Genomic DNA, 11,404 nt, shown 5'->3' with positions numbered 1-11,404 from the left:
AAAAATTAATTTATATATTTCTGTATTTATTAAATATTCTGTTTTTAATTTACAGGTCTCATGATGATCAGACCCGGCCTCGACAGCATCCTTGAAGGACAAGGATGATCACATATCTTTGTTGGAGACCCAGATGGCGGCTCAACAGGCGGGCTATGAGACACAGAGGAGGCTGAACCAGTAAATGATGGAGATGATGCAGAGGATGTACCCGAACGAGGTGTTCCCGGACGTGCCAGACCCGTAGTTTTTTTTCTTTTTTCCAAAAACTCGGAATGTTTTATTTTTATTTGTGAAAATTTAAATATTAATTAATATGATTTCAATTTTAATTTTAATTTTATATTTTCGAATTTAAATTTCAAAATTTTATTTTTTAAAAAAAAAATTAATATTTTTTACATTCCGAGGAAATTAATTATATTTTTTACTCGATCGATCGATGCGTATTTGGACATATATCCATCGATCGATCTGTTTATAAAAAACGTTCGGAATATACCGAGGGACATCTTCCTTGGAATATACCGAGGGACACCTTTCCTCGGAATATACCGAGGAACACCTTTCCTCGGAATATACCGAGGGACATGTTCCCCGGAATATACCGAGGGACATATTCCTCGGAATATTCCGAGGAAGATGTCCCTCGGTATATTCCGAACGTTTTTTATAAACGGATTGATCGATGGATATATGTCCAAAAACGCATCGATCGATGAACTTCCGAGGAAATATCCCGACGAAGTTCTCCCTCGGTATATTCCGAAGAGATTTCCGACAAACTAGTGATCCTCGGAATTTCCTCGGAAATTTGTTTTCTCGGAATTTCCTCGGAAATTTGTTTCCTCGGAATTCCGTCGGAAAATTCCGAGGGATTTCTGAGGAGAGAAGAAATTCCGAGGAATTATTTCTGAGGACTTGTTTCGTCGGTATGTCGTCGGAATAACGTTATTCCGACGAAATTCCGACGATTTTTTCCCACAGTATCCTTGCTGTTTTCTTGTAGTGCATGACCTTGTCTTTGATACTGACTTTTATAGTACAATTAGTGTAATTAAGTTGACAACATGGCTTATATATATTCAACTACAAACTTTGATTTGGTTTACAGTTTTATACCCTCATCAGGGCTGCAGGGCACATAGATACAAAATGAAAAATGCGTATTGATTTGTACTTTTATACTGTAGGAGTAGGTGGGTAGTTTTTTTTTTTTTTTTTGCTTTTCATTTGGGTAAGAAATATTCATATTGGTATACATATATTATTGTTATTTTTACTAAGTATATAACTATATATATAACATATTACCTGGAGAAATTAAGCTTTACTATGCCATAACCTTTTGTTTACTAACAAAAGGAAATTAAAATGCAAGACTTTTTTATACAAAGATGTATAAATTGCGGTACAATTTGATAGTATAGAATTAAAAAAGTTGATACAATTATAAATCCAATTATATAGAATTCAAAATTTACAATTATGATAAACTAGCATACCGTCAACATTAATCAAACTATCAATGAACAACTTTTATATAACCATGCAAATAAGGTCAACCTATCAATGTCATGTTAAATTTCATTGGCAGCCAATAGAGAACATAACCTTTGAAAAAATTATCATGTTCGAATTATATACAAAGTGAAATGAATAATTATCCGCTCTAGTGCTTGGTATGAAGGAAATATAGTTCTCATTCATCCCTTCCTCGATATCAATTGGTTGAAATGACAGAAGAAAAGTGGAAATTACAGGGTGTAGCGTCAATTATTGATATCAAGCTGTTGACGATTTGATCGGGGTGGGAAATTTAAACAGAAGTGATGAAGAAGCACTATGTCCAAAGGTAGAAGTGTCCAAAGATTGGAAAGTGAGGGGCCCAGGGATATGCTCATTTGGGTGGGCTTCCTGTAACCTCACCTGCGGGGCCCACGTGCCGAGGGCTCAACGGTGAAAAAGAGAAGGGGTCATTGTCGTGGAGAAGGTCTTCGTCTTCTACGTATATCTCCACTTCTTTGTATTTGATTCGCATTTAGTGGGTGTGCTTTGTGCAACCGCATTTTATATAATTTACGGATATGTGATAAAAAAACATGTCCAAATGACCCTGACTGATGTTAGTTAAACAATTTACTATAAAATGGAAAAAATCGCATTTTAAACCCTCAAACTGAGCAGGAGACGCACTTTAAACCTCGACGCTTAAAAACTAACACTTTAAACCATCAAAGGTACAACCTTAACACATTTAACCTCTAAGCTTACCTCCGTGTTTCCGCCGTCGAAATGTTAAACGGAACAGTAAACGGAGTTTACAGACTCATTAACAGACGTTTTACTTAAAAAAACGTGTTAAACATGTGCTCTATTAACTTAACGAAAATCAAAATCAAATTGGGGATCTAGGGTTTATAACTCTAATCCGATAAAAATAGAAACATAGGAGACAGCGAAAGCAGAGCAAGACGATTTGAAAGAAGAGAAAGACGAAATCGAATGCTCTTTTCGAAATGGGGTAAGCTTTCGTTTCTCTCCCCATATCGATTCTGGGTGTTTGGTGCTTGTATGGATGATCTAACATTTTTTTCTTTTCTCCTACTCTACAGAGAAGGGACTATGATTGATTTGAGAATCCATGTCGGTGGATCTATGGAGAAAAACAACGGTGACTACAAGTACGTGGGAGAGTTGTTTGAAATTTCTGTGCAGTGGGAATTGTATGACATCTCATGGGAAAAATTCATACGCTTCAGCAGAGAAGATGCAAAGATCATTGCTCCAATAAGATCGTATGGTACAAAGATATTGCGAAGGAGATGAACACACAGTGACCTATGTGTTTGAAGAAAATCCTGATGATATGTTTCTCTTGATGCGTCTTGCCAAAGAAGCTGGTGCGATTGATGTCTTCATTGAATATGATGTCTCCGATGTTAGATATAATGAAGAAGAAGAATTTCCAGAGAGTGATGGAGAAGAAGAAGTGGAGAGGCCACTAGAAGATGAAGAACCTGAACAATCAGAGGAAGAAGATGAAGAAAATCCTCAGGCTGATGAGAATGAGACTAAAGAAGGCGAAGAGAATGTGGCTCCTCAGGCTGGTATCGTTGATGAGAATGTGACTGAAGAAGGTGAAGAAAGAGAACAAGCTGAAATTGGTGATGAAGTGGTTCAAGATGCTGGAGATGGTGGTGAAGATGAAAGGTTTAGGGCAGTTTTTGAAGAAGGTTCTATGGCGAAGCTTGGAAAAGAAGCTTATCAAAATTTGGAAGAAAAAGAAACAGCTGAAAGAGAAGCAGAAGAAAGTGCCTAGGAATGTGTGTTGGAAGAGGATGCCGCAAATCCAGACACACCAATAGGATCAGAGGAGGAGTGGGAGCAATGGGATGATCCAAAAGGGAGAAGGAATTGAAAGCCAAAGTTCCATGGCGATTTGAAAAAACCACCATACATTTGGTTGTTCCAGAAGTTTAACTCGGGTTTGGAGTTCAAAGACCAACTCCTTAGATACTCCTTGAAGACACAATACGATGTGAAGATGGCTAAGTCGGAATCAAACAGAATTGCTGTCGTTTGCTGCGGTGAGAAATGCAAGTTCAGAGTATACTGCTCTTTTGAACCACCTATCAATAAATGGATGGTTAAAGTCTGCCATATGCGTCACAATCATGGAAAATCAAGCAGAGTTTCAATGTTGAAGCAAGGCGTCATTGCAAGGCTATTTAGAGAAGAAATACGCAGGAATATTAGCTTACAAGCTGCTGCCATCAAAGACACAATCAAGGAGCGATACAATATTGTGGTTCCACTTTCCAAGTGTTATAGAGGTAGGCGAATTGCCTTGGACTCCATATTGGAAGCGCAAACAACTCAGTTTGGTAAGCTGTGGGATTATGAAGCTGAGCTCAACCGAACACATAGTGGTATCAGAACTGATCTCTGCACTATGCAGAAAAATGGTGTGGAAATGTTTGATTGTTTCTATATCTGTTTCGAGGAGTTTAGGACTACTTGGAAAAAATGTTGTAGACCGGTAATTGGGTTAGATGGATGTTTTCTGAAATGGGAGTTGACTGGTGATTTGCTTGCAGCCGTTGGGAGAGATGCGGATAACCGAATGTATCCAATTGCATGGGCAGTGGTTAAAGGTGAGAATAAAGATACTTGGGGCTGGTTTGTGAAGAAGCTGAAAGCAGATTTAGACTTAGGAAACGGAGAGCAACTGACTATTATATCTGATAAGCAAAAAGGGCTAGTGATTGCGATAGAGGCTGAGCTTCCAAATGCTGAACATCGTATGTGTGCGAGGCATATCTATGCCAATTGGAGAAAACAAGGATTCTCAAGGTCAGAATACAAGAATCTCTTTTGGGGTGTTGCCTACAGTTTTATTGAAGGAGAATATGATGAGCGAATGAAGCTACTCGAGGACTATGATCAGACGGCTTGCGATGCTCTACTAGCAACAGAACCACGTAGATGATGTCGTGCATTCTTCAGTTTGGAGTCACATTGTGCAGATGTTCACAACAACTTATCCGAGAGTTTCAACAGGACTATCAAGATGGCCAGGTCGAAGCCAGTGATTAATCTTTTAGAGGACATACGAAGACAAGCTATGAGAAGGGTATCAAGAAGGTTTCTGAAAGCTGAGAAGTGTGACACGTTTGTCACACCAATTACAATGGTGGTGTTAGAGAAGACTAGGGTTGCTAAGCAATATTGCTCAACATTACGCAGTAGCAAGCATGTGTACGAGATGAATGAGTTTGAATGTGGTTATTCTGTGAATTTAGCCACTCACCAATGTGCTTGTCGAAAGTGGGATCTAACCGGTATACCGTGCAAGCATGCTGTGTGTATTTTGGATGATAATGAAGATGATGCAACGAGGTATGTAGCAGAGTACTATTACACGAGTGTGTTGAGGGCAACATATGAAAATAACATCAAACCTGTGAATGGAGAGAAGTTATGGAAGAAGACATACAAGACTCCAATTGCTGTTCCTGAATTTCGTAAACCACGAGGACGTCCAAAGACTAGAGACAGGAGAAAAGAACCGTTTGAAGATCTTAAAACTGCAGGAAAATCAACTAGACATGGAAGAATTCCACATTGCAGCCAATGCAAGCAAGCTGGACACATTAAAACAAGTTGCAAGAATGAACCTGTTACTGTAGAAGGACCAAAGAACCGACGGGGCCGACCTCGAAAGCATCCAAATGAGGTTTATTATATGTTTTGTCTCTCTTACTTAAAGTAATAAAATGTCTCTAAATAATGATTGTGTTTCAGGACCATCCGAAACCACCACCAAAGCCAAAAGGAAGAAAGAAAACATTAGTGAGCAGCTCTCAGCCTGTAACTTCAACTGATAACATAGTAGCTGATGTAAGTTCTAGTGCTCCTCAACCTTCATCCTCAACAAATCAGGTCAAGCCACATGTGAAGAAGGCCCCTACAGGGCGACCATTGAAGATAAGGAAAACTGCTGCCATTCCATTTGGTGTTGGGACGTTTTGGAGTCCTTACACTGATCGCCCTTTCGAAGTTTTTGGAGACCGGGTTTATGATAGGTCTAACCTTAACCCACAAGACCCTAACATCCAGCCTGCTCAAGGCGAAAGCAGCCATCCTCCAACAGACTAAGTTGTTTGATTCAGTTTCTACTTGTTTTGGTGTTTGATTGTAGCATTTTTTTGTGTTTAGTAGACTCTATTATCGGCTTCAGACTCATGCTTTTACTCTATTATCGGCTTTAGACTCATGTTTTGAACTTCATTTTGTTACACTTTTTCTTTGTTTTCATAATCAAGAGGAATCCAATGCAATACTTAACTTGAAATCAGTCTTAGAAACACTGCCATAACATAAGAACAAAGTCTTACACAGCCACTATAAGGCTTACAACACAATAACAAAAGAACAAAGTCTCACATAAACCAAGCCAACAGCTAACATCTCAGACTAAGACAACAACATCAGTACTTGGACATAACAATCATCCCTCCCAAAATGATAGCAAATCCGACTGACGAGGCCACAAGAACATTGCGAAACACAGCACTCCTTTCACCTAGTATCAACACTTCTTTCTTCAAGGCTTCACATTCTTCAACTTTTTCTTTAAATTTTTCCACAAATTCATTCGAAATATCCATGTTCGAGCCTTCATGATTTGGAATAGTTACCTTGTTCCTCAGAACGGCTAGCTCCTCCTTTTGCTCTCGAATTATGTCTCTCGCTGCCAGTAAAGCCAGATGCTGCCATCCATGTGGTTTCTCCACATCAAACCAACGAAAAAAGTTACAATTCTCATACCCATTCCTAACTCGACGCCCTTTGCAACCGAAGAATCTACGCCCCGGGTTTTCACGAGTCCAAGCTCTCTCAATCTTTGCCTTGCGATTACAATCGCAAAGAACTCCATGCTCAGTCGAGGAAGAAGAAATTGCACTCTGGGAATTCACACTTAGGAAATTATCACTTTGAGATATCATCTTCCACTCTCTGCGAAAATCTCTCTTTAACCCTCTCTTCTTTCAAATCGATGTCTCCTCTGTTTCTATTTTTATCGGATTAGAGTTATAAACCCTAGATCCCCGATTTGATTTTGATTTTCATTAAGTTAATAGAGCACATGTTTAACACGTTTTTTTTAAGTAAAACGTCTGTTAATGAGTCTGTAAACTCCATTTACTGTTCCGTTTAACATTTCGACGGCAGAAACACGGAGGTAAGTTTGGAGGTTAAATGTGTTAGGGTTGTACTTAAAGTGTTAGTTTTTAAGCGTCGAGGTTTAAAGTGCGTCTCCTGCTCACTTTGAGGGTTTAAAATGCGATTTTCCCCTATAAAATGTATAAAGGCAACATATGTTTCACTGAAAAATCTAAAAAAGCACATACTCAAGTTTAATATCTCTCTTTATTCAACTCATATAAGGTGCAAGCAAATCAAACGGGTCTAGAAGAGCCTACAACTGAACCAAGTAAATGTGTTTGAGAAACAAACTTGAATTACAACTCGAGAAAATTCAAATAGTAAATGCTGGTTTAACTTGCTAATTCCCTTGCTTGAAGAGAATGGATGCAAGACCTCCCCTCCATCCGAAAACTGCTGCTGGCTCAGGCCTTTTGTGTAAAAGTGATGCCAGACCAGCTGATACGCCCTGACCAGGCATCCTCACCACCTCCTGATTAGCAACCGACTCAGAAAACCTGTTTTATATAATCAAAAAATACTGTCAAGTGAGTTTCTTGTTACTTTCCACTCTGCAAAAAGAAAACAAGAGCCCCCCAACTCAATGAACTCAATTTGTATCTCATGTTTGTGCGTTGGTTACATCAGTTCCTCTTTGAAAGGTTACATATAGTAGTAGCTGTACAATAGGCTCTGATTCAAAAACAGATACCAAAGCTTGTCACACTAAGTTACTAATGTCAGACAGGAAATGATTAACAATTGTCAAATGAAAGCAGAGACTTTGGTTATTTAGCATATTTATACAAACCATTTAACGTATTTTAATCATCCAAAAGCTAACAAAGAAATAATTTGAGCAACACATAAATTCACTTACAAGGGAGGAGGTATGATTCCATCATGAGCAATGGAGCAGAATCCCTGCCTTTGCTTGTGCTTAGGATTGGACGAACATATAACATACACACGTCGACGGCGTTTCACTGTCTTACAAAACTCGCACAACTTCTTCACAGATGATCTCACCTTCATTGCTCCTTACTCTGCATTTCAAAACACTATTAAAAAGCTTGCAGCACAAAAACCCCGTTACTAGATTAATAAAAGAGAACTCTTTTTAAGCATTTAGATTGAGAGATTCAAAGCTAAAGATTTCTACTTTTCTACCCAGAGAACTTGTTACAAAAAGAACCTGAAACATCGATCTATAACTACTACACACTGTAACAAATCTCTCGATGGATCCAGATACGAAATTCGAATGAAAATCACGGCGGAAACCCAAATCGACAAGAACCCATCAAGAGAAGAAGAAGAAGATACCTACGAATTGGAAGGCGACTACGAAGAGGAACCCGATCGATATCCAAATCGGAAATGAAAGGGTTTTAGAAAGTGTGAAGCTTTAGCTAAAAACAAGGCACTTGCATATTTTGGTATTAAATGGGCTTCTTATGGGCTTTGTTATTAGGCTTGACCCGAAACAAAGATACCCGACCCGGAATGGTTAGATCTAAATAAACCGATTAGGAGCGGCGAAGCTCGTCACCGTCGAAATCTCAAGGTTTTCTGCGGCGGAGATATGGACAGCGACATGGAGATCTCTCTCGACAGGCTTCCGATAAAGCGACTAGAATCCATCGAGGAGAACGGCGCGGAGCGTTTTCCTTCCGATGTAGGTTACGACGACAAGAGAGTCTCGTTGATTCGGAGGATAGACTTCGCGTGGGCGTTGGAGGAAGAAGACGAGCTGAAGAACAATAAGAAGAAGAAGAAGACGTCCAAAGAGGGGCCGGAGCAGTGGCAGTGGAAGGGAATGGTGGAGAATCTGCAGTCGGCTCATCAGGAGCTCTCCGTCATCATAGACCTTATCAATACCGTGAGTGTGACTAATGTGCTTACATGATTATGAATGCTCTTTAGTAAGTAATGGATTGATCTTTTGTAGGTGGAAGCGAATGATGCAGTGACGGTGGCTGGGATGACTAGACCTAAGCCTATACCTAATGAGATTCTCTCGGATCTTGCTGTGTCTACTGCTACCAAGTTGCAGAGCTACAGGGTAACTAGTAGCTTACTTTCTTATGTGCTAACTGTTGTTTTACTTCTATTGAAGATGGGTGTAGTCTGGTAATTGTGTTAGTTAGATGCTTGTTAGTGTCATGAGAAAGTGTTGGCAAGCCTTATGTGTCATCTTTGGATACTTGTTTTCTCTGCAGCATTTAGGAAAATTCTTCAAGCAATCAGCAAAATCTTTAGAGCAGAAAGTCAATCGCGAAGCGAGGTTTTATGGTGCTCTTATCAGGTTCGTTCATTTGCTAATAACTTCCTTTTCTTATATTATATGTTAGCTTCGTTTCTGTGAGCAAGAAACTTTAGGGAAACCTTTGTTTTCTTTAATGGCGTTTTGCAACTCCGAGGATGTTCCTTTTTGCATTGTTTATTTTAGTTTTAAGTTGCTTACAATGTCATAGCTATTTGTCTTGTCTTCAGATTAATGGTGTCATTTTTTGGATCTAGGACGTTTATGCTCATAGGCTTTGTTATATGCTATAACGTTAATCAATGTGTAGGCATCCTATATTTGCACTTGTACATGTCTTTGTTGCTAAACCCTGAATATGCTGTATTTTAGGAAGATTCAGTGTGTGTGTAGGGACTTCTTAGGACTATGCCAACTCCGTTGACATTGTTTTTAATTTGCAGTAAATTATAAGATGACTTCATATTCCAGAATAGAGATTGTTTGATTCTTGCAAATGGTAATTTTTTTTGCAATGCTGACATGCTTACAGGTTACAGCGGAATTGGAAAGTCAAGCGACAGCGTGTACTTGCTTCAAACGCCAGCAATGAGGGCTTCACGATTGATCTTTCCGACAGTTCATTATATGATCCCGCTTCTGGTTTTCGCCCATCTACACTCTCCACAATTCGCGTAGAACATGATTCAGCTGGTATGCTGGCCATTAATCTACCCCAAGATTCATGGTACTCCCTCCGGTTTGGGTTTGTTGGCCTGAATTCGATTGATAACCCAAACGAGTCTGACGAGCACATAAACTCCACCACCGGCCAGGATCCAATATCAGAGAAGCAGTCTGTAAGTGACGACGAATCTGTTAAAGAGACTCATTCGCTACTGAGGGAGGTGCATAAATCTATTTTTGCTGAGCAGGTAGGTTTTTTTGGTCATTTATCTCGTCCTACTTTGGTATCTTTACATGGCGGTTTTTCTCACTTCTTTGGTCTTCTTACCAGTTGTTTGACATGCTAAACCGCGAAGCATTCAGTGAAGGTGTGGGGTTCAGCATCAGTGGAATACGAGAAAACTTCATGGAAATGAACATCGGCCAAGGAGCTTCTTTGTTTGTATCTCTCTACCCATCTGGCAAAAACGCCAGCATCAAGAAGTCGGAATCTGCAAACATGCTCATTGAATCATCAGCAGAAGGAGACTGTCGTGTGAACAAGCTAGGGTTCCCTAGTCGTGCCAGCTATGAAATATACTTGCAACAAATTTTTCACGAGCATGCCTTTGGAAAAGCGAAAGATCAGCCCAAGTCAAAAAGCAACAGAGCATCCAATCAAACCGCAAAGGACAACAACTCAGGGCTTCTTGATCATTTCTGCTTATCTTTGGCTCATAGAATCTTCTCAGCTAGAGTTCTTGTGCAACTAGAAAGCGTGGTATGTTCCCGGATGCATTAAATTTTATTGGATGTTCATTCTCCATCAAGTCACTTGTTGTCATCTTGGGTTCATTCCTTTGAACAGGTCTGCAAGGTCCCGTATCTTCATTTGATATCTCATCCTACGTGGAATTCTCGGACATCTTCATGGACTGTCCTCATGACTGTTCCTCCATCAATCATCCCTCAAGGAAGGTCCGAAAGCCAGTCTCTAGATGGTAAGAGGAATATTAAAACGCAGTTCCGGACAAGAGTGGTGGTGAAGGATGATTGTATCAGTATCGAAGCGGAATGCACGCCCAATGTGGTTGGCTTACTGAAAAGCACTTCCTGCAATTTGTTCTCCATGAACAAATACGAGTGCGACTTGGCCGACCTTCCCGTGATAATTCTCCAACAGGTACGTTCAGACATACTCTTCTTGTCCGAAAGTTAGTTTCCTATAAACACGCAGTTTATTGATGGGAAACATCTTATAAAAATGACTATTTTGAGAAGGTGGCGAGCCAGATAGTGTGTTGGTTACTGGAGGAAGCGAGGACGGTAGGGACAAAAGCGAGCAGGGATTTTCTGTCTTTGTCGTTAGAGATAGTGGAGGGGGAGAGAGTGAGCCTTGTGGGGCAAGTAAACCCGGAAGATGTAAAGGGATGCATATCATGGTGGCTTGTGATGGAGAATGGGTGCACCGAGGAGAGGAAAGGGGTGTCGGAGAGTAGGAAGTCGTTGGGGCATTTGTCTCTGGATGTGTTGTACTCTGTTCTCATGGATTTGATCAACTTGTGTGGTAGTGGTCGGAATGCTTTAGACTGATGGTAAAAGAACAAGACGAGACTCTTTAATTTGGTGCTCAGTTTATAATGGCTACTAAGACTCTTATATTAAAGCATAAATGAATACTATAAATTAGTGTTTTAAGGTGTGATTTTGATTAATTTATATTCCATTTGATAATAATCTTTTATTTATGCTGCTCACTATAGTTTTTATCATTTTATGAGA

The 11,404-nt window shown here is 39.8% G+C and overlaps 4 protein-coding genes across 5 annotated transcripts; 2 read left to right on the top strand and 2 right to left on the bottom strand.

Annotated features, from left to right (window-relative positions):
* Nucleotides 1–3,547: 3,547 nt before the first annotated feature.
* LOC125584471 lies at nt 3,548–5,661 on the top strand. Its single transcript, XM_048752964.1, has 3 exons — nt 3,548–4,484; nt 4,530–5,239; nt 5,308–5,661. Exons 1-3 carry the CDS (start codon nt 3,548–3,550, stop codon nt 5,659–5,661), a joined length of 2,001 nt encoding a protein of 666 aa, XP_048608921.1.
* A 332-nt stretch (nt 5,662–5,993) lies between these two features.
* Nucleotides 5,994–6,512, bottom strand: LOC125584470. Its single transcript, XM_048752963.1, has one exon. The coding sequence runs from the start codon at nt 6,510–6,512 to the stop codon at nt 5,994–5,996; it is 519 nt and encodes a 172-aa protein (XP_048608920.1).
* A 405-nt stretch (nt 6,513–6,917) lies between these two features.
* On the bottom strand, nt 6,918–8,139 carry LOC106386706. 2 transcript variants are annotated; one of them, XM_013826518.3, is made up of 3 exons: nt 8,038–8,139; nt 7,592–7,757; nt 6,918–7,229 (listed from the first exon to the last, which is right to left on the bottom strand). In XM_013826518.3, the coding sequence occupies exons 2-3, from the start codon at nt 7,744–7,746 to the stop codon at nt 7,073–7,075; spliced, it is 312 nt and encodes a 103-aa protein (XP_013681972.2). In that variant the 5' UTR covers nt 7,747–7,757; nt 8,038–8,139; the 3' UTR covers nt 6,918–7,072. The 2 variants fall into 2 exon arrangements, with proteins under 2 accessions (XP_013681972.2, XP_013681973.2); XM_013826519.3 differs by having other exon boundaries at nt 8,042–8,133.
* Nucleotides 8,140–8,242: 103 nt separating this feature from the next.
* On the top strand, nt 8,243–11,366 carry LOC106386704 (mediator of RNA polymerase II transcription subunit 17). Its single transcript, XM_013826516.3, has 7 exons — nt 8,243–8,593; nt 8,663–8,776; nt 8,934–9,019; nt 9,510–9,891; nt 9,975–10,403; nt 10,491–10,805; nt 10,904–11,366. Exons 1-7 carry the CDS (start codon nt 8,297–8,299, stop codon nt 11,213–11,215), a joined length of 1,935 nt encoding a protein of 644 aa, XP_013681970.2. The 5' UTR covers nt 8,243–8,296; the 3' UTR covers nt 11,216–11,366.
* Nucleotides 11,367–11,404: the final 38 nt, after the last annotated feature.

Source organism: Brassica napus, chromosome C3, assembly GCF_020379485.1.
Source record: "Brassica napus cultivar Da-Ae chromosome C3, Da-Ae, whole genome shotgun sequence".
NCBI classification, from domain to species: domain Eukaryota; kingdom Viridiplantae; phylum Streptophyta; class Magnoliopsida; order Brassicales; family Brassicaceae; genus Brassica; species Brassica napus.
This window is presented reverse-complemented; position numbering and strand designations above follow the sequence as displayed.